Source organism: Varroa jacobsoni, unplaced genomic scaffold (assembly GCF_002532875.2).
Source record: "Varroa jacobsoni isolate VJ856 unplaced genomic scaffold, vjacob_1.0 contig01007, whole genome shotgun sequence".
Taxonomy (NCBI): Eukaryota; Metazoa; Arthropoda; class Arachnida; order Mesostigmata; family Varroidae; genus Varroa; species Varroa jacobsoni.
Window position 1 is genome coordinate 1 of NW_019214566.1, and position 23,048 is coordinate 23,048.

Here is a 23,048-nt window from a genome sequence, read left to right on the forward strand (position 1 = left end):
ATATATAATAAACTCTTTTTCACGTTGACTGGTAGATAGCTTTTTTGACAAAGCTGAAGAAACCACTTGCATCTTTGTTCCACTGTATGGGAGGAGGTTAAGTCAAGTCCACACGCATACACCGTCGGCAGTGCTTGCTGCGAGGACCCCAGCTCAGTTAACTAACAACATTATAAACGTTACTCTGTACAAGTAGAGTATAGGTCTAGAATTGTAACCATTTTCACTGTTCTACGTTTATTTACTGTCGAGGCAAAATGTTTGTCATTACAAATTAAATATTATCATTATTACCACTTCTATTTATATCAAGTGAGATTAGAGATGTATATAGTCTGCTCTTTCTGTACATTGCTATGTAGATAACAGAGAAATATATCAATAGACGTAATTTAATCGTTGGCGCTTCTCTCTTGGCGTAATTCCTAGCTTATGAACAAACTCATTTCTTTTTTCTTATGTCCTCCTCGCAGCAATCAGATCCAGACCAATGCCTGATGGACGCAACAGGAGACACGTCCATACTCAGGATATCTAGATAGACGTAAGGCATCAAATGGCCCTCAGATCTGGCGCCACACCGCCTCTAACCCTTCTGCCAGCATATACCCTCCTTTTTTAAACGGAAATAAATTTTAGGTCCAAGTTGACACAAGTTTACCTGGGCCGAGTATGATTATCCTCAACCGTATGGCCCGAAGCCATGGTATCTACCCTTAGCGGCAGCATTAGTTTCGGATCTAGCAGCGACTGTACCCAGGACGTGGATATGTAATTCCGCACAGACGCCATCACACACAACAGACCATTAAAAAACAGTATTTTCCATGCTAGAGGTAGGGCGGGGGCACAAGATCGGCCATATTTGTTGTGTTCAGTTTCTCGTCATCTTTATTCTCTCCGTCTCTTCGTCCTTAGTGTTTTTCTTGTCTCCTTTATCTGCAGCATTAAAGATTTAACGCGGCGTAAATATTCGTCTGGCACCACGCACCAGATCGTTGCGCTGCACCAACCATCGATCATATTATGGCTAGAAGCGTTCAATGACCTTCACATGCTCACATGCAATCTGACAATTTTCTCGGCGAAAAGACAATGAAGACAATGGAGAACAGGAGGCTCAGTACACATATCCTCCGCTTGTCCGATTCCACTCTGAAACACCTTTATCGATTCTTTTGCTTCATCATCTGAGCTCTTACTTTTTCCTCTAACTGGAGTGACCGTCCTTGCTTCCTGGCTGCTTATGTCCGTTGACGCTGTTGTGAAGCACAGAGGGTAGAAGACAAACCTCGACAATGTAATAGGAAGCAGACGCTGATCCACGTCTGCAGCTCGACAGCTACACCTTCAAAGGCACTGGCAACAACCTATTGCACAACCACGGGGAGAAAAATGGGGAACAAATCATGTCAGACTCGTACTTGTAGTAGATGTAACAACAGATGAAACCACAAAAAACTAGAATAGTGGACGCTTACTCGCATAGAGTAATTTTACTTATAGAGTAATTTTATGACTGCCATTTTCATGTTAATGCAGCAGCTTAGCTTTCTAACATAAACACTTGTTTTTTGTTAGCCAGAAACTGCTTTCAGCGATAGTAGTTAAAATTCTATGAACTGAAACTCTGAGCATCAAATTACTGCTGATAGAACCACGGGGTCTCTTTCTTTCACTTTGTGGACACTTTTCACTTCAGAGTTTATTGATTACTGCATGAAATAACGTTCTGTGTAACGATAAAAGAACTTAAAAAAGTTATGCAGTTATGTGCCGTTAGCTCTGGAACGATATGGAAGCATTAATTAAACCCCGTGACTTTAGAAATCAAAACGACGACCAAATAAATCTAGACTTTATTCTAGTGTTGGTCGACTCCACTGACTAGTTTTTTGGAATAAGAGTATTTTTCGTGCGTATGAAATCAAATGCGAAAAAACGAAAACTCGTTGTCAAAAAACGTTCCAGAGTTACATCTGAACGCTAATTACCAAGTAAAATAATAAATTATGCGTTTATAGATACTCACTCGATGACGATTGGGAGACAATAGACTATGACAACTAGGAGCGGAGCAATCCGGAAGTCCTCCATGAGAATCACCACCACCATTATGCGGGGGGAGGGGGGAGTGGTGTCGGGGCCAAAATGGCTGGCACAATCGGGTCGGTCCGCCTTCTTCGATGCTTAATGGAGGCCGATACCGTTAACGCCGTGGACGTTAGTTCCACGCCAAAAGGATCCCTCCTTTGTATATTTCCGAGTTCATCATCGTTACTAGGTTTCTTCGCATAGAATCCGTCTAATCTAAATATGTACACGTTCTAACTGAAAACTGCAGGAAATGTTTGAAAATAAATAAAAACATGTCAGATGCGATATCAATCATAATATTACTTAGTGGATAACCTAAATATGAAAAGTAGATACGCTCGATTTTAAGCTGGACCTTATCGTGTTTACGTCTGAATCCTTTTTCACCTAAAAAATTACTAAGCTGCTACTAAGAATAATGGGTATATTCTCGAGATACAAGACAGGATCTCGGTTAGCACTTACCTTACTTATAGAAACTTACCTATATAACAGCAGATTTCCCGGAGGAGTTAGGGGTGGCAGAAAAGTATCCAGTAGTTGCAATTTTCGTCTACTGTTTAACGATTTTTTGCGAGGGTTGTTGATGTCCTCCTGGAACCCCCGATGATTCGTCCATTTTTCGCTTCAAGCTTCCACCTGCACGAGTGCCACCCTCTACGGAATCAGCTGTAACAGAAGTAAAAGGTGGCAATGTTATTTCATACTAAGTTAAAAATATAGTAAAATGCTGCAGCGGATAAGGATTTGTCTGGTTTCTCTGCATATCTAAAAGCAATAAGGTTACAGAAGCAAGACATGTTTTAGGTGCATTCACGTAGCACGTATCTTGTAGGCTTGAATTTATTCTTGGTATTGCCGTACTATGATATAAACATTAATATCAATTATCTTGAAAAAAACAAATGTAAAAACTGACTATTTTATTGTACATACTTTTTAAGATTTTTTCAAGATAAGCAACCTGAAACCTTTTTGTTTTCTCCAACACTAGACGAAGACTTACTATATGTTAGAGAAATAAGTCTTACACTTGCTTTTAATTCAGTGCCCGACATTCTTTGTTGAACCTTACCCTTTTGAATATAGATAGAAAAAACCGCCCCATAAATACTGTGTGCAAGTGCAGCAATATACTTTAAGGACGTATCGCATTTACCTAGCATTTTAAATTCCCACTCATTCTAGAGTGCAGTTTCTAGGCCTTCACGCACGACGCGTGCGCACTATAAGCTTCCATTCAGCTTTTACAGTCGAAGAAAATCAGTTCACTGTGCTTGACAGTCATATGTCAACGTACCTGTCTTAACCTGCAGCTTGACTGTGGAGATAAGGTTGCCCTTAGGAAGCCCCACGACTTTAATCGTTTTTGGCGGTCCAGCTCCGCCTTGGCCTCTGCCCATTTGGGCAATACAACCACCCATTGCGTTATCCGAGCCTTCCGTATTTGAGAAAATTAACGTCAGCTTCGACGGCGAGCCTCCATTGGCCTACATCACATACCACCAGGAACACGACATAAATGAGACTGTAAGTCAAACGAAACGGTTGAACATACGACTATAATAAATAACCGACCTTCAAAATACACCGGCACCACAAGTAATAATGGCAGACACGGTAGCAAGGCATGGATATATACCTATGTATATATATGTACAGATACATTTATGCCTTCTTTTCCGGCAGTACAGCCCATTGGCATTGTTCTATGCCAACTTTTTTGCTACGCAAAATATTGGTGATTACTCGCGGTAACGACGTTCACTTGTTCATTAGTATTTCTCCACTTACGTGCATATAAGTTTGCACTGATAGACACTTAATTCGTCAAAGAACAACACCGGGGAATAAATAGTAAACAAGACGAAAGAGACAGTGGCGATTGAGAAAAGAAAGACCCACCTGTAATCTTTGCTGAGGACTGGGTTGTTGCTGTTGTAGGTGATTTTGTTGAGGTTGCGTTAGGCCGGAGACGGGACTCGGCTGTTGTTGTTGGTGATTGCTGCTATTCATCGGCTGAGGTGTTGTTGCCGGACTTGGCGGAGCCATCATTGGTCCTCCTGGACCCATTCCACCACTCTGACCACCTACACTGCTGCCCTGCGAATCTGTGCCACCAGGACTCGGTAACGAAGGCGGTGTTGGCCCAGCGCTGCTTCGGCCATTGTTATTGTTGTGGTTATGGTTGAGATGGTGTAATGGGGACGTTGCACCCATCAGTGGTGGGTGGCCAGTGGGAGTATTCGGATTTCCTGAGGTTACACAGCTGTAGCCTCCAGGTGATGCTCGAGGGTCCGGTGTCGTAGCCGGAGAAGGCGACGCTGATGTGTTTAGAACCTGTTGAACAGTTTAGTCGAAGAACAAAGGCATTTGATTTAATTCGATGTTGGTTCTGTACGACAAAATGCTTCTCCGTTAATAAGGAAGACTTATGAAGGTGATGCTTATTGTCTGTCAAGCACTTTGTATTATTCGTAGTTCGCTAATTTCTTTAAAATTTAAAGTTAGTGATACTAGTCAGCAAAACCATTTTAGATGTTTCGAAGCGAGTATTATAACCTCCGGTTATTGAGTACAGATAAAAGAGGTGTCCTTTAAATTGGTTCGATTATTAGCTCCACATACCTGTGGGGATCCTGCAACAGGCGAATGATTCGGGGAAGGTCCCCCGTGAGCCATTACATGGTGTTGCCGCATTACGCCAGGAGGCGGCTGTGAATGTCCGCCAGTAGCGCCCATGGGGCTTCCCATTGGCCCCATAGGACTGCCCATCTGACCCATGGGACTTCCCATTTGTCCCATTTGATTCGCCATTGGACTGCTGGCCATCTGGCCACCCAGCGACAACTGCCGGTTAACCATTTGTTGGTTTGCGCCGCCCATCTGTTGTTGCTGTTGTTGCTGATGTGTTTGTTGTTGCTGCTGGGGATGAGTCTGTGCGACGGAAGTACCGCAGCAAACAATGGAATAAGAATTAGTAGTACAAGCCAACTAACACTGCAGGCTAAACTTGTATATGTTAAATGAATGCGTGTATATGTTTTGGATAGATTGAGTTAATTACAATAATTAATAGAGAACTATTTTGTGCCCCGAGTGGGTTATTCCACTGCCGATTATAACCTAAGCATACCCAATGGTAACAAATTCTAAAATCAATTATGGCCTCGTGTTTTCTAACGCACCTGATAGGGTCCATTGGATACGGCGTGTTGCTGCTGAGTCACCATGCCAGCAGATATCGCTTGTTGTTGCTGCGCTTGTTGCTGCTGCTGCTGTTGTGGAGGTAGTTGCTGCTGATGTCGGTAGAGCATTTGCTGAGCTTGTTGTTGCTGTTGTTGTTGTTGCTGCGGCTGCTGAACGGGCTGCAAATGCGGCTGCTGATTCTGTTGCTGCAGAATCGGCTGCTGCTGCGCTTGCTGCGGATGCTGTTGTTGCTGCGCTTGTTGTTGCTGCTGTTGTGGCGGCATTCCCGGTTGTTGTACGCTCAGCTGTGGTTGTTGTTGTGACTGCTGGGCCGCCTGAGTTTGTGGCTGAATGCAGCCAGGCTGCATCATCCCCTGCGCCTGCATCTGCTGCAACTGCGGATGCATTTGCATACCGCCGGCTCCCGGCTGTTGTTGCATCGCCTGCTGCATCTGCATCGGCGGGGGCTGTTGCTGCGACTGCTGCATTGCCACCTGCTGTTGCTGGTTCTGCTGTTGTTGGGTAGCAGCCTGTTGCTGCTGTTGTTGTGGCGTCTGACCCGGGAACTGTACCGCCTGTTGCTGTGGCACCTGCTGCTGTTGCTGCATAACAGTCGACTGCTGCTGCGGATGTCCTTGCTGCATCTGCGGCTGGTTCTGCTGTTGCTGCTGCTGCTGTTGTTGCTGCTGCTGTTGCATTTGCAAAATTCGCTGCAACTGCATCTGTTGTTGAATGTTCTGCTGAGGCTGTCCAGCTGTGCCAGCAACTTGGCCAGGTTGACCTTGCTGTTGCTGCTGCTGCATGGCTAACCGCTGCTGTTGTTGCTGCATCTGTGGATGCTGTTGCTGCTGCATCGGCTGGCCCTGCTGCTGCTGCTGTAACTGCTGCATCTGTGGATGGCCCTGCTGTTGCATTGGGTGGAGACCTGCCTGTTGCGCATGCATAAGTCCCTGTTGCTGCTGCTGCTGCTGCTGCTGTTGTTGTTGCTGCTGCTGCAACTGCGCGTTCACATGCTGTTGCTGCATCATTTGTAGGCGCTGTTGAGGGTTGAGATGTGGTGGTGGGGGAGCTTGCTGCGGTTGTTGCTGCTGCTGTGGTCCCGGCTGTTGCTGCTGTTGTCCTGCTTGCATATGCTGCATCTGACCGGCCACCTGTCCCATCCGACCCTGTTGCGGTCCCATCGCTGGCCTCACTTGATACTGTTGCTGGTGTTGTTGCGGCGCCTGTTGATGCTGCTGAAGGGCCTGATGTGGATGTGTATGCATTCCCCCGGCAGGTGGTCCGCCACCGAACGACTGCTGCTGCGGCGCTTGCTGATGCTGGAGTCTGTACATCTGCTGTTGCGGCTGTTGTTGTTGCATAGCTTGCTGCATCTGCACTTGCTGCGGCTGCTGTTGCTGGTAGAGGCTGTTCTGCTGGGGATGGTGCATCTGCTGATGCACAGGCTGTTGAGCCTGCTGGGGCTGCTGAGGATGAGGCGCCATCTGCATGTGTTGCGATATCGGCTGCCCACCCATATGTTGGCCATGCTGGCCAACGTAATGCTGCTGTTGCTGCAAATGCTGTGGGTGCCCCTGTACATGCTGTGGCTGTTGGGGCACGTGCGGAGTCTGTTGGGGTTGCTGTTGATGTTGTGGCGGTATCCCAGCCTGTGGATGGCCCTGCTGAGCAAAGCGATGATCCAGGTCTGGGCTTGGCCTTCGTTCGAGCATATGGGCTAAGGAAGGATTAGCGCACTTCATCTGAGCGCGAGGGCCACCAGACGCAGCCTGCATCTGACTACCCATTGGACTCATGTGGCCGCCAGGCATATGTTGTTGCTGCTGGGGGGGCTGTTGCGGTTGCTGAGGGTGCTGTTGTTTTCGGTGGTTATCCGGGTCGGATGGAGGCGGGGTGCCGATAGGAAACCCCGCTTCCGTTAGGTCAATGTCCCCTTGCGAGAGCATCCACTCCTGCAGCGTGTCCAAATCCTCTTCGGACACTTCCGGCATTGCGCCGTCGAGAGGAGGCGTCGCCGTCGTTGACGAATTCTCAGCTTCTTTAAGTTCCTTTTCTCGCTCCTGCTCTTCGGCTAGCAATCGTCGCTGCTGCTGGACGACGCTCTCGATCGAGTCAGCAATTCGAGCCTGCATATCCTCATACTCACTCGCAGACATATTCGCTAATGGACCCGAGCCGCCAGTTCCACCTCGTCCCTTACCGCTTCCTGCAGTACCACCACAAACCAAAAAAAACACCCTTGGGTTATGTAACACTGCTGAGATCTCGCAGTCTCTGCATAGGTTCGATCATTCCTTTGCTGATAAAAAATAAAATTTACAACGTCGGTACAACACAACAGAACTTAGTCTCTCTACGGTAAAACAAGCATAGTCTAATGACCAAACCGATCATAAATGTGTGAACTAACTCAGCGTTCAAACTAAAAAAGTTACCCCGTACCAAGATACTGTCGAATATAATGCGTTATTATTGCAGGATGCCAGACGAAAAAATAAGAACTGAATTAAAACAGAAACAAAATAAAATGCTTCAGTACCTTGCTTACCCTTTGTGCTCTTTCCAAAGGAAGGCTGCACAGAGGAGGACGACGACGATGATGTTTGGTGGTTGGGTTTAGAGGATGCAGAACTTGTTGAGTTATTCATCGAGGGAATGACAGAATTTGGTGGAGCCACCGCGTTAGGCGACCGAAAACCCCCGGAACCGCTCCCACCACCCCCACCGCCAGGACCGCCTGGCCCGCCCACGCCCGAAACCGGATGCGGCTGAATAATTACGAATGATGTATTAGAATGATGTGGTTGTTGTTGTAGTCAGTTAAAGTGCATCTATCTCGTCTATACGGTAGCTTTAACAGTGGTTAATTCACCACATTGGAAATGATAGTTACAAGTAAATCTTTGTTAAAGCAAAGTTTTCCTTAGAATTTGGACAGTGAGCATATTACATAATAGTAATTAGCCAATCATGCAGCTCACCTTGAGGAACACATCATGTGAGGCATTGCCCGTTCCCACGTTGTTGCTGCCCATTAACGAACCGGGAGGGTCCGACCCATGTCCCATTGGGCCATTGGAATTTGAATGTAACGGACTCCCCTGATGTGTAAACAAACGCAAAAAAACGAGAAACAAAAGAGAGCTCCAACATGTTATTTCCAATGCCTAAAGTGTTGTTTCAGTAATAAAGTATTATAAATTAGTTTCTGTAATTAATGCTATTTTCTTCCAATCGGTCGCAGTATTCCTTTCCCACAATATAATCAACTGTTTGTATGTCTTGAAGAACTTTAACGGATAATCATCTGCGATCATTTTTCATATCCTTATCTTCCTCTTTATCCACAGCTGTTATCTCCTTATTGCTATTGCTTTTACCTGCTGTTGATTCGTGATGTGGTGGTGTGTACCGGGTGGAACAGGGGGGCCGAGGTGGGGGTTATGTCCCAACGGCGAGGGGGCTCCCGCCAACCCGGCGAGGCCCCCGTAACCCCCCGTGTAGCCCGTCGGTCCCGCCGTCGGGCCCGCCGAAGAGTTCGCCGGCGAAGACGTCGACCGGCCGCCGGGTGAGCCTGACGAGCCGGTCGCGCCACCTGCTGACGCGCTATTACCAGAAGCGGAGCCGCTTCCGATGTTCGAACTCTTCGAGCTGTTCGAACTGCCGGAACTGCTCAAGGTAGCGTTGCTGCTTGCACCTAACGCCGAATTCCCGCCGCTATGGCTGTTTGCACCGCTAGAACTTAGCGTATAATGATCCTGAGCAACCTGTACAGCTAGGAGGTCTAAATCAAGTAGTCGCGAGTCTCGGGCTGCCGCTAACCGGCTCAAACGCGCCGCCGCCTCCCGGGGCACGCTCAACGTGACACGCACGCTGTTCCACGGCTCCACTTTGGAGATCTGTACAAAAACAACAAAAATAGCAAGTAACAAAATATAAAGACATAAAAAATCGTTAGATTATGACAAGGCAAAAAAAGAACTAATGCTAATAGCATGCTCACCGCAGATTTCCTGACAAATATTAAACCGAAGAACCCTTATTTTTACACGCATATAGGCAGGTGTCAGGTGTTATTAGTGTATCTGGCCATAGTCCAAGCTTGACTCTAACCATGTGTCATTTCTATCTCACTCATAGTCATACCTTCCACGCATAGTTCGGTAAAATACACACACGCATTGGCAGCAGCAGAACTCAATTTGCCTTGCATGCTCGCCGTAAACGCTAAATGTGTCAGTCACAGTATTGTAAGTGGTCGACAACATCTATATGTTTATTGTGGTGATAATAGTGTTAGGCAAACAACTGTATTCCAACAAAAAAAGGAAGGAGATACACATACGTTGAATTTACCCCGTGTAGTATAGCTCGAGCTTTGTTTGGGCAGCAGCAGATGTTTAAGATTCCGGATGATCCTGTTGAGTTTGATAGGAAAATTGGCCTCACTGAGCGAGCCTTCACACGTGAGGCGAACTTGTTCACAGCCACCGCTGCGGTTAACAATGGAACTGGTGGCGCTATTTCGATGTTTCTCACTACCACAACCTGGGTTAGCGGTCGCGTCTACTATAATTGTAGTACTACTAACAATACCTGCTATTGCAGCAGCAACAGTAGCATTGGCCGTCGATGTCCTTCCACCCGCTTTGTGGGATAGCGATAGTCCAGCCTCGTTGTCACCACGGAGGCTGTTTTCGTTGTAACTATTGCTGCTAATAACACTCCACTCTGTATTGTTGCTGTTGCTGCTATGGTCGTAAAGATCGGGCTGACAAGTGCGAGCGGGCAGTCCCGCTGCCGCAAACGCAGCTGTCGCACCGTCCAACGCATACGAGCCGAGCTCACAGAAACTTGTCGCACCTGCTCCAACTGCTGTAGCGACACCCGTGTCCACCTGTCCACTGTAGACTACAGGGTTCGTCCTGCTGGCAAAAGGAAGCTCGTTTTGTAAACACTGCCGAGGCGGCGGATGTTCTTGAAAATCTTCGGAAGATTGTTGTTGCTTGTATGAGAAGCAGAAATCAAAACAGCTTTCGTTGTTGTTGTTGTTGTTGTTGTTGTTGATGGAGTTTTTGCAGTTGCTGATACTACCGTCGTTTGCGCTGAAGATGTTGATGCTATCGCTGTTGTTGCTGCAGTTTCGGCTAGTTTCGGAAATGACAGAAGTTTGATTACAGAAGGTTCTGGCAGAAGGAGAAGATTCTTGCTTCGTGTCAACAACAATTACGTTGCCGCCCTGCGCCCGCGGTCTCTCCCGAAGGGAACAACCCGATCCGCCCGCTGCCCCGCAGCCCAAGCCCATGCCTGAAATCATCACAGCAGCAACACCATCAATGAGCAGACGAAAATGTACATCAACAACAACAACAACAACAATAGATTAGCATTCGTACACCCACCCCAAGAACCCACGTTCCCAATTCTCACCGAGGTCACGAGCCGAACCTTTTTTGGGAAAAATCGCATGCTTGCGAAGTTTTTGCTTCAAACAAAAAAGGCGGCTTCTGACCTGTTATATAAATGTGCAACCCAAGATGACCCCGCGATCTAAAGCACAGTAAAAAAACAGCGCAATAGTTGCCTGGGGTATTTAATTAGTTATTCACACTTTCGCAGGCAATAGATAAATGAGGAAAATAATAGCGCAGCACAGTGTGTCAACAAAATTTATAGAGTAATTGTGCCAGCAGTAGGAAAATTATCATTTTCCCAAGCAGGTGTTTAGCAGCCTTGCTTTATCCGACCATTTTGCCTCTGTTCGTCAGCAGGTTTGATAGCAGGCGTTAATGAGCGTATTATCTATGAACTATCGTGAAAGTGTGATTAAGACTTCCTCATCTAAACAATGACAAGGACAAAATAAGTATTGATCCCAGCTGAATTTCAGAAAATTGTCACGTCTACTAAATCTAGCGTGCATAATACGTATTGATTAACGCCTCTTGCAGCTGGTAACATTCTGCCTTTAAGGAAAAATAAGTGAAGCAACCGGTAACGTATATTGCATTCACGGCAAGGTACCGCGGTGATTCAACCGCGACTATTGAGCCAAATTTCGTAACACGGAAAAATCTCTTTTGAAACATCTCCAAAGTCACATAAGCAAGTGTGTTTTATTTGCAGAACCAGTTATGAGCTGGGCAATACGAATCTTCATTCAGATTAGCATGAGATTGGGATTAACTTTCAGTAAATTCAAGCAAAAAGATCTTAACATTTCTTTAAGTACTTTCTCTATACGTAGAGATCAAACAAATCTATAGAGTCTACAATAATTGTTTTATCGTTAGATATGGATTTCTATATTTTGTTATAAATGGACGCTAGGTTAGCTTGTTAGAACACTCTGAGTAACAGCTTATTTTTCTTTGACGGCAGTCAAGCAGAAGAATGCCATAAGGATAGCAGAAATGCAGTTTAATGTAAACATATTTAACCAAAGACGTTAAATGTGTTTTTCTGGTCGCTTGTGAATAAATCACTCCTGATTGATGAAATCAATCGCGAAGTTGCGAAAAACTGAATAGCAGTGGCTGCAAACTGAGGGAAAGTCATACAAAGACTTGTTTAGTTCATTCATCTTTCGGGTATCTTTGGCTAAATAACAAAGAGTTAACAAGTTTTGTTTGGAAGGGAAACACTGTAATGTGCATTAAAAAGTCAATCAATTACGCTTATTCTGTCTGATTTAATTTCAACTAGACAAAGGTATATTGATAAGTATTTTTTGTTAACTACGAATGCTCACTGTTAGTGGGCATTAGGCTTATATGAACAAGTTGAAGGCACGGAGTAAATTGACGGCGGTTCTATTCATTTCTCTCGTATGTAGAAAGCATTAGAAAATTTCTGCCATTTCGACATTGAAAACGGTCAAAGATCGTTGTGGCTGATCTAAAAAGAGGACTTACGAGACGAGGCGCTCTTATCTTTCTCTCTTACTTACAAAATAAGTAACTCGTATATATCTTAGCAACCACTAAACATAGCAAGTTATTACATTTCAGTTGTGCTTTCTTCTTATATACGTTGTAGAGATTTAGTTTTTGAAAACGATCACTTGCTAACCACCACTGCTTTTCGGCCCTTGGTAACGCTTATAGAACAGGATGTTATTAATTCTTACTTATATGGGAATTTGTTTGACAAATAAATGTTCCTTCACATTCCATTACAGAACGTGTATATGTCCATCGAAACCATATTACCTTAGTGCTGACAAAAACCAATCGGAGGCTAAATGGTTCAAATGCGCTAGAAAATTAAACGATTTTATTGGGTCAATAAAATCGAAGGACATAGACCACGTATGGCTGGCTCTGTAGGGAACAAATGTCAGCGTTTTATTAAACCTTTTAACTATGCAAAAAGTGCGGAACCATGAATACTCTGACGACTTAATCTCGAAATAACAATTACGTAATCGCTGATTTTTCGCAGTGTCACCACTTAGGCACGTGATAAGAAACGTGTCAGACGTAAGTATTGCTCCTACTAGTATAAATTCATATAATATTGGCTTCCACAATTAGTAACAGCCAGATAATGTAGACGCATATGCTGTGAACATAGACTGCTCAGTACGTCCGTTCTATAGAATATATATATATCTTCCGTGTTTTAGTCTGACTTGTAAGTCACGCAATAAACATATTTTAAAATCTACAATGATTTTTTTCAAAAACAGATTTTGTAAAAGTTAAATTAAATACGAAAGGGCTTGATAGCGCTTTTATGTAAATAAAGTCGCTTTCGGTGGACATAGGTGAAATGGCTTTTACGATAATTATATTCGCAATAAGACGAAATACGGAGGGCCGTAAGTTATTTGACATAAAAAACGATAATTAACCATACTTTAAGTATACTCAGAAACGCAGTACTGATGCCCCACTCAGTGTGAGCTGCAATACGTATTTAGCTGTGAATTTGTCAATCGTTACCTTTTTCCATGCTTACTTTTTAGGCCCAAATAAAACTGGGTACTACTCAATAAAAACCGACAGAAAGTGTGAAGAATAGTGTCGGCAAATATCAGCGGCAAGAGAATAGTTGTTTATGAGACAATTTAAAAAGCTCAAAACAGTGTCTATAACAGCAATGTACAGCCGTTCTCCTTGAAATCTACGTGTGAGCACTAGTGAGCAGTCATATGGAAAGAATACAAATAAATATGCCTATTTCCTAACATGGCACAGCCTTTCGTCAGATGACAATAACACAAGGAGGCCGGAGACACGCTGTTTGTTGAGAAGCACGCAAAAATACCGGAAAAGCTTCCATACAAGTAAACAACACAAGTAAAATACAACCAAAATATAGAATCTCGTGAGTCATCACAATGACGATCTTCGTATTAAGGTGCAATATCCATGCCATAAACGTGTTTCGCTAATTAATTTTTTCGATTGAATACTATTACCCAATATTTCTGCAAATTGCAGCACATATGGAAGGTGCTCTATTCGATGATTTTGGTTTGTTATCGATGCCCGTTGACCTTAACGCTTAGATGATAATTTGTCGCTTTTTTATTAAAAAACAATAATATAAATCCTCTATGTAATCTATAAGGCATATAATTAGTTAGTGTGTTTATCGTTTACGACTCAACCAATGAGAGCCTAACATTGCTTGATAACGTACGAGAGTGATGTGCTATTTTCGTGTTTTGTCGTGAAGATGTACGAGCGAACAACAGCTGCGCTGTCGAGAAAACCTCCAATTGTATTCAACAGGCGATTAATCAACTGCGCGCGGATAAAGAAGGATGGCAGGAGGGCGGAGTGAATGGTGTTGAGCAGCAAATGTAAAAATGAAATTTTCAAGCGTTGCAGCAGCTTACTAGTGAAACTATATACAAAAATATGATTGTACGATTGCTAGAAACGATTTTCATTGCTTTTGTCGCAAGTTTAACATCCGCACAGTAACAGTAAATACAACACGGATCACTAACGCATTGAGTTGAAACAAAGGCAAATAATTTTTCATTTATAACGGATCACATCTGTTGTCGCAGTTGTGGTTACGCACCAATGGGGAGTGTCACAATTACAAGAATGATAGACACTTCACTAAATATATATATAAACGTAGATACAGCGGATTGCTACATGTGTCCCTCATTTGGCTTTTTAACTTAAAACGAAATCGCCCTACAAGAAAAAGAAAAGTGCTGGTTTGTCGTTTTTTGGCAGAGGGTTTACGTGTACCTGCGTGTGTATGCGTGTGTGTGTTTGTGTGCATAGAGTAATTTTCGTTCGATCTTTTCGATTGTTGTTGGCGCGCGCGCAATACTACGCAACGCCATCGTTACTGCTGCTCATGCTGTTACTGCCTGTAGCATAGTCAGCCTGCCGGTTGTGACGCTCTGTGGCAGTGGGACGGGTCGGGTCGGGTCGGGACAGGGCACCAACGTCATCTATGTGCGATTATGATGCTATGTTTCGTGAACCAGTGGCGCGGCGCGATGCGGCACTCTACCACACCGCTCCGTGAGCGTCACAGCCAGTCACTACGTTACATTAGTTGGGGTGGGAACGGAACTGAGGGCTGGACCGGCAGTTAACCAGCCAATCTTTGGCGAGGAGTTCGAATTTATGTGTATGTGTGCATGTGCTCGTGTAAATGTATATATGTGTGTGTGTGTGAGTTTGTGTGTGTGTGTGTGTGTGTGTGTGTGTGTGTGTGTGTGTGTGTGTGTGTGTGTGTGTGTGTGTGTGTGTGTGTGTGTGTGTGTGTGTGTGTAGTTGTGTGAAAGTGTGTGTGTGTGCAGTGAGTGAGCGTGTGTGTGTGTGTGTGTGTGGTCGTGGTGTTTGTGTGTGCGTGTATGTGTGTGTGCATGCGTGCGATGCGTACATACGTTGTAGATTTGGCTGCAATCTAATACTGGGTGGTTGTAGGGACAATTGTATTTTGTTCAAGTCAAATAATTATTGTGGAAAATTATTTACGGGAGTAGGGCTGACATGAATAAGTAATATAATGACATGAATAAGGCTGACAGTATACAATGAGACACGAAAAGCTAGTCTGACGATTGGTCTGAGTGTTTTCGTAGGTTAACTTCGTTATCTTTCATTAGAATTTTGCTGTGTTATTCATTTTTTTCAAATCGTTACCTCGTCATTGCGCCAGCACGTTTTTTCAACACCGACGTAGCAAACCCTAATACTTAACAACAAACAGCTTTCACTGTCTGTTAGTTGCCGTTACCCGGGCCCTCAAATATTCCAACCATCATCGTGCCGTCACTTTTGCCATTGTCAGAACACTCTAAAGGCTCTTCCCCGTCGCTGATTCGTTTACTCTTTCTCCCTTCTTTCTCTCTTCTGCTACCCACTCAGATCCAGTGGCACCCCACGCTGCGTGGATGGGGGTCTGTTCGAGAGGGAGCGAAGTGAGCACCCGAGCTGGCTGTCAGCTAGCTAGCAAGCCTGCCTGCCTAACTACCGGCTGCTGCTGGCCTTCGAGGTTGCGCATAAACATTATACATAGCTAGGGAAGCTAGAGGAGCCTTCATTTTCGCTAGGTGACAAACGATGTCCGCCAGTGTTTGCAGATTGCGGCAGTAGCGAGGTCGACTGCGGCAATACCAATCAGTGGCAACCAGCGGTGATGCATGTTGTTGCAGCGAAGTCGGTTACCGCCTAGCTGCTGCTGTTGCTGCAGCATCGGCTGATAGAAACCAGGATCAGGAAGTTAACGCCGGCGGACGAAACGGATGGCAAATCGATCGACACACGGACGGACGGACCTCTACCGTCACCGGATGGATGCTTGTTACACATCCAGCAGCTCCGACAGCAACGGCACCGACGCCGCTTGTCACTACCGCCGGCCGCCGTATTATCACCCGCTCCTGGCGCCGGTCTTCAATTCTACCGTTGCTGCTTTCTGCTGATGCTATGGCTGGCAGGTAGCAGTTGGTGAATGCTGTTGGCAGCGGCTGCTCGCGACCGACGCGACAAGATGTCGTTCCACTCAGTATCGGCAGCTGGACTCATGAAGGTGGCAGCAGCGGCGATCTGAGAAGAAGATGCCGCCCTCGTCACAAAATGAGAGTAGAGCAAAAACTTTGAAATTTTTTAAGGTTTGGACCGTCCGATATTTACTGACAGCTGGCCGACTAACTGATTGACATAGCATGTTGTACAATTCTAGTAACATATTAACGCCCCAGAGACAAATAGGCGTAAACAAACGCTCCGTAATTATATATATTCAAGATGTTTGCGAATGCCACTGGTACTTCGGTTCCGGGACTACGAGAGTAACTACGGGCGGAAAAAGGGCAGCTATTCGATTCGACAGCGTGATAGAACACGCTTGATAGCGCCGCCGTCTTCCCCCGCATAATCTCAGTTTGCTTTACACTTCCTGGCGGCCTGCGATCGGATGGCGGGCAACGGAAGGCTCCGGGCCAACTTGTTGTCCTCACGTTCTACCGAGGTTTGATTAGCTAGCATCCGCGAATATGACCGACGGCAGCATTTTCGTTCTTGTCGCTGCTGCCGCCGAAGTCTCAGCCACGGTCACCAATGGTGCCGCTCACACACAGTTAGTCCCTGCTGCATTCCCTACCTCACCACCCTCACCCGACAACTCACTCCTGCTGCTAGTATAGCTCGGCCTCGTTGGCCCGGCTTCTCCGGCCTGGTGTCGTCGTTAACTGAGGCTAGTCAAGCGATCGCCAGCATCGTCGCCACTGTAATAACGAACACGGGCAGCGCATCACGGCGCAACATCTGTTGTTGTGTGGCGATGATCTCAGCGAAACGCATTCTACTAGTAGATAGCCACAGACGTGCACATGAAACACAAAACCGAAACATTTTGCCTGTCCTGTGTGCATAAAGCCTAATATCATTTTTATTCGCTCGAAATATTGCCGTTATCGCTGTTGTCGTCGTCGTCGCAGAGCGAGCCATCCGTAATCGGTCAACCGACTGACCCGACATGTCAGTGCTGTGCAACACATCACAATATAAATTACGTTCTGCATTTTATCCGTTGCGCACAGTTGTCACACGCACACGTGGACAACGTACGTTATATATATACACACACACACACATATATATATATATATATATATATGCCGTAGCAGCAGGTATTTGCTACAGTCGGCGTGTGATGACAAATTGAATCGTGAGAGTTATGTAGTATACAGTTTAGTTCTACCTATTAGTAAAGCTAAAAGTACTACCATAATTAGCTAATAGTAGCAATGGTATTATCGTTATTATTATCGTCAGCAGTAGCACTTACCCTGCCTGCTAGCAGCGAGCAGCGTCGGGCTCTCTCATGGCGTTCGTCCCGTTGTTTTGCAGGGCAAGGGGCTGCCAGCCATGGGTTCACGGGCGCTAGCCGCTGCGTCCCGTCCCGGACCAGCCACCACGACCACTGCCGCCCTGCTGCTGCTGTTGTTGTTGTTGCTGCTGTTGCTGCCGTCTGGCTCCGAGTCCTCGTTGCCGCTTCGTCCTCCCGCCGCTGCTGTTGGAGCGACAACAACGACGACGGCGGCTGCGGCGCAGATGACGACAAAGGCCACAGTCACCAGTATCAGTACTAGTTCTAGTGTGTACTAGTAGGACTAGCAACAGTAGCGCACATTATTATTCTAGCATAACAGTTCCCTGCCGCTGCGCCGCCGGTAACGGCGGTTAGTAGTACCTACCTACAGCCACAACCTAGCAGTTACCAGCACAACTCCAGGTCGTAAGGAGTAAAACAATTATTTCTGTTGCTGCTGCTGCTGTTGCACAGCACCCGCTTTCGTTATTGGTAGTGCTATTGCTGTTACTGTCGCCGTTTATGCTGCTGCTGCTGCTCGATCAATGCTCGATGATACGACGTTGCTGCTTGAGCAACAACTGTTTGGAGGACTGCTGCTGCTGCTGTTGCAGTAGAAGTTCTTGATTCTTTCGTAGTAGCAGTTGCGGTTATGGCTAGAATAACGCTGCTAGGCCAAGTAGTAAATAATCGTAGTAGAAGCAGTAAAGCTTGACGCAGTTGTACCACTGCGACAAATCTACTTGCTGCTATTATTGTTATTATTGAGCGAGCGAACGACCCGCGATGCGAGTTGCCCAGCCAGCGACCGCTGCTGCTGTTGATGCCGGAACCAACTGCTAGTGCAGTAGCACCGTGCTGCTGCTACAGATTGGCCTGCAAAGCCAGGCAAATTGCCTGCCTGAGCACGCCGTCCGGCCACCTGCCTACACGCACAAAACGCAACGAACGAACGACCGTATCGTTGTCCGGCTGGTCAGGTCTGCTCGTCCGTCCGACCGTCCACTCGTTGGACGATACACACGTCTGATCGACTGCGGCTGCGGATGATGTTGGCCACTTCTCGACTTGCTGCTGTTACCGCCGTTGACAACGGCGACGACGACGGTGGGGCGAACCACCAGCCCAATATCACCAAGCAACAAACGAACCAACGAATCAACCAGACAATCCAGTGTAAGCGACACAATGAAGACCACGGCGACGACCCACAATCAATCCACTGCTGCTGCTGCTGTTTTAGCTGTTTCTGGCCCCGCAAACACACACTGGAAGAGTACGCGGAGATTCGAGGGACAATGTCTCGCTTCGGACTCGGCCCGCCCGCCCGCCCGCCGTACAACAACGACCGAACGCACCACTAACAACCAAACGGACACGAAATCACGGCGACGGCGACGAGCCAACACTAAGTCAGACAGCACTTCGAGCTAGCCAGCGAGCCAGCCAGCCAGCCAGCTCTGTTCGTCGTCGTATTCTTCTCCTTGTTCTTCGTTCACCAGCAAAGTAACGAACGAACCGACCGATCGAGCGACCAAGCAAGCAGGCATCCACTCTCTGTGTGTACAACATAAACTACGGCCAGCAGGCAGGAGGCAGGCAAGCCACAGTTAGCCTCTCACAGGGCGGCCAGCATAAAGCGAGCAACAGAGGCAGACACAGGCGCCCTCACTAGGAAACGAACGCAGATCGCGTCTTCGCAAGCGCTCGCCAATGAACGCATTAGCTGGCCGGAATCAGAGCGGCGGGCGGTTCGCGGACGGCCGCTGGGGTCGACGACCCCTGCCGGTGGCGCTGGAGCAGCCGATCGAGCTAAAGCACCTAAAGAGTGAGCTAGCCGCCAAAGAGCTCCGGCGAGGATCAGCGGGCTGCCAGCGCCTAGCTAGTTGGTGCCTGTTGGTGAGCGGTGAGCACTGCCGCCGCCGTTGCATCAAGCAGCGCCAGCAGCAGCACAACCATCATCTCGACCGGCCGCCGCAATGAAAGAAGGAAACCGCCGCTGGCAGAGCGGCCAGCAGCAAGCGAGCGAGCAAGCGAAATCGACTGGAGTGCTGGAGCCGAAGCTGTCGACGCAAACAGCGAGCCGGGCAGAGCTCAACAGCCAGCGGAACTACTGGCAGAATGACTCCGATACGTTGATAGAAAGGATGGTCCGAAGAACGGGCAGAACAAAAATTAGGACGCTGATGATTTTTTGTTTTTTTTTTGTCTTCTTCCTTATTGTTCGAAACGCCTTTTTAATTTTATGTGCGATATGTAACAACGTTCAAGATAAAGGGAGAGCAATGATTACAGGAATTTACTTTAACCGAAAGCTATCGCGCAGTAAAGAACTCAGTCATCCGTATTCATTTAGATAGAAACACACCTAATATTGACTTTCTTGAAATTTTGAAAGAATTAAAGGTACGCAATAATGTCGGACAAGCGTAAAATGTCACAGGTCAAACAGATTTACATGATTTTAGAAGTAAAAGCTACCGCTAGATAATTAACTATTTAAGAACCATAATCGGACAAGGTGAGCGAAAGACAGAAAAGCTGTCTTGTATTGTTTGACAGTGCTGTTGTGTCGACCTGATAAAAAAATGTGTTCAGCATCTCAAAAAGATACGCTCGTTATTGTCGTTGTAATATTATTGGCGTCGTTGCAGCTGTCGCAGCCATTGGTTTCTCGCTGCAATCTTTTTCCTGCCTCATCCATTGCTAAAAGGTAGCCGCAGCAGTGACGAGCGGCTGCTAAAGGGGCATCCCACCTTTGGGTTATGTGGGGCCCCATGTTAATAAGTCACTAGTGATGATAGTACGAGCCAAATCATTCAAAAGCTCACATTCATCACGTTTTTCTTTTAGCCTCACTGTAAGCATTCATTTCAAACAAACACGAGTTAAGTCAATGCATAGGTGTGCCAAAATAAGTAATCATGTTTAATGAATATCCAAGCAACTATTGAGCAACAATTAGAGCATAAGATTCAAAGATACAATTAGTACTTCTGTGGCGCATATTTAATAATTGCATAAAATGAGCCATGAATTTCTGCCTAAAGCAATAAGAGAATTTTAGCTCTAGTTTAGACTTAGTGTCTGTGAAACCGTACGTAGCAATTATTATCGCGAAGCCCATCGGTGGTTTTTTACAGTTGTAACAAAAAAGTATTTGCTCGTATTATTTAAAAAATACAAGCATAATATTCCTCCTTTTTATTACAAGCATTATGCCTTCTGACATAGGAAGCACGTTAATCATCGATAGTTGGACCTTCCAATTATTTGTCTTTTACTTGCTTTTGATTTTCGCTGCAGGTTAGCGAGACTGCGATCCTTCTCTTGGTCTTCGACTGCCTTGCGAATTATATATTTATAATTGCTATGCATTTTATTTTCTACAACTATTTCCATTCTAAGCGGTCTTTTATTAAAACGAAATTTGTAGGCTTCTTATTTGTGGGTTGCAAGATATTTCAATAAGCTTCATTTAGCTCATTGAAATTGACTGCGATAACATGGTAGACAAATTTCCTTTACTAACAAAATTTCTTAACAAAAGGTCATAATTTTTCTGCTAATATGTGAATAAGTGAATAATCGGTAAGCATTATATTAACAATGCATGAAAAATGTTTTCCCTAATTACTTTTTTATTTTCTTTTTTATAGTACTTTAAACCGTCACTTGTCAGGAATGCCTATAGCAAATCCTAAATTCTAATTAATACAGTCTCTTTAGTAAAAAGCTTCAATTAATTGCTCGTATGATCGTAGTACTAACAAAAACCTGATAACAAAAAACATACACAATATTATATGTCAGGCTTTCAAATTTCCATACTTGGGTACGATTAAAATATCATCGTAAATTTACAATTCTGTTATTTCATGTCACGTCAATATCGTAATAGCTAAGATTGAAAGTTTGACGACCTTATCTTCGTCTTTGTGTTGCGTTACTCACTCTTGTGAAATGCGACTGGTTCAAATTCCCCAGTGACCTGATCCAAATGCATCGTTAACTCTTCAGCAAGTCTTAGGGAATCATTGCTTCGAATGACCTACTACTCAAAGTCGTTTTTTTTTAGAAATTTAACCTTTAGTACGTATTTGCAGAGAAGCATTGATTATGCACCACTGTTAATTAAAATTATATGTTTGGCAGCATCATAATTAAAAATGTTCACATTAGTTCGCGTGGGACTTTACAAAAAGAGGCATCGATTTGAAATCACCCGCCCTTTCCGAGTCGATTTTCACTTAAATATGTTTTTTTGAAAACATAGAGCGGTAGCGATCGCCATGTGCTAGTGAAAAACCTAATATAAAAATATGCGTATGAATGAATACGTATGTTGTAGGGTGCTTGGGCACTAGGGTAATTTAATTAAAGCGGGCGAATAAACGCATTTATGAAATGCATGGCGTTCGCGGAGAGAGAAATTCGTGGCGAGAGTAGATTAATACGTAGACATTCCCGTGAGCGAAAGTCGACGCTCGATGTCTGGGTGGTACAGGGTATAGTACATTAATGTCTTGCCGGTTTGAGAGTGAAACATGATGAGATTCATTGGAGGTTAAAGTTCATTTAAACGTATGCAAGATGGTTGCCTACATTTGTTTAGAAGCTGATTTATTTTGAAAAGCTTATGGGAAAAATTGTCCATATAGTTGGTATGGGGTATTATAATCGAAATAAAATTATTGGTGTGATACGTGAAAAAATATTTTCGATAGAGTTAACTATGCATTGGTGTCCGTGCTCCATTCAGCCTTGTCAGGTATTAGCAACTTTACTGGATTTTGGGTTGCCAATTCAAGTACATATTCACAAATTGTACGGCATTTAATAGAAAGACATATCTGCTTATCACAACCACAATAATACTACCCATTTTTACTTTCCACATTGTTTAGCTAGAAAATCTGTGATTTACAGAACCGTTGTTGATATAGCAAATGTATATAGAACAGAGTTATGTCAGTCGTTTTTCCCACTTTTAATCGCGTGCTCACATGATATAGGCGTTCATTATCAGCGTCCGCAAAGACATTTAACTTCATCTATATGTGCTTTTTGAAATAACAATTCCAATAGTTCATCGCTACAATGTAGTGAGACTGAAATGCTAAATGGGAAGCACTAGGAAACAACGGGTCTATGTAGTCACTTTAGGATTCACTTCCGTCTGTACATACCCACTTATGTTAAGAATCTTCAGAATAAAGCTAAATCACGAAATTTAGGTAACAGTTTTTTTAGAAAAATTGCTTAGTAAATTGATCGATACCCCAATAAATAAAATATTTGCAATGAGCTCAGTAGGTGCGAAAGAAGATGCCCTTGTGGGGCTCAAATATAAAAAATTTTCAAAAATCGGGCATATTGTCTAAGTTAACTAAGGTAAGTCTATTAGAACGATAATGTAAATAAAATCCACCTGTGAAATAAATTTTTTTAGATCAATTTTA

The 23,048-nt window shown here is 44.9% G+C and overlaps 1 protein-coding gene across 3 annotated transcripts; it reads right to left on the reverse strand.

Moving 5' to 3' along the window:
- Positions 1 to 209: 209 nt before the first annotated feature.
- On the reverse strand, positions 210 to 20,106 carry LOC111271766 (uncharacterized). Of its 3 annotated transcripts, none has more exons than XM_086973020.1 (12): positions 17,563 to 20,106; positions 9,632 to 10,593; positions 8,667 to 9,185; positions 8,268 to 8,387; positions 7,835 to 8,054; positions 5,286 to 7,492; positions 4,726 to 5,034; positions 4,003 to 4,437; positions 3,398 to 3,587; positions 2,582 to 2,766; positions 2,033 to 2,338; positions 210 to 1,370 (listed from the first exon to the last, which is right to left on the reverse strand). In XM_086973020.1, exons 2-10 carry the CDS (start codon positions 10,589 to 10,591, stop codon positions 2,651 to 2,653), a joined length of 5,076 nt encoding a protein of 1,691 aa, XP_086829146.1. In that variant the 5' UTR covers positions 10,592 to 10,593; positions 17,563 to 20,106; the 3' UTR covers positions 210 to 1,370; positions 2,033 to 2,338; positions 2,582 to 2,650. The 3 variants fall into 3 exon arrangements, with proteins under 3 accessions (XP_086829146.1, XP_022708482.1, XP_022708484.1); XM_022852747.2 differs by having other exon boundaries at positions 7,826 to 8,054; XM_022852749.2 differs by lacking the exons at positions 210 to 1,370; positions 2,033 to 2,338; positions 2,582 to 2,766 and having other exon boundaries at positions 3,451 to 3,625; positions 7,826 to 8,054.
- Positions 20,107 to 23,048: the final 2,942 nt, after the last annotated feature.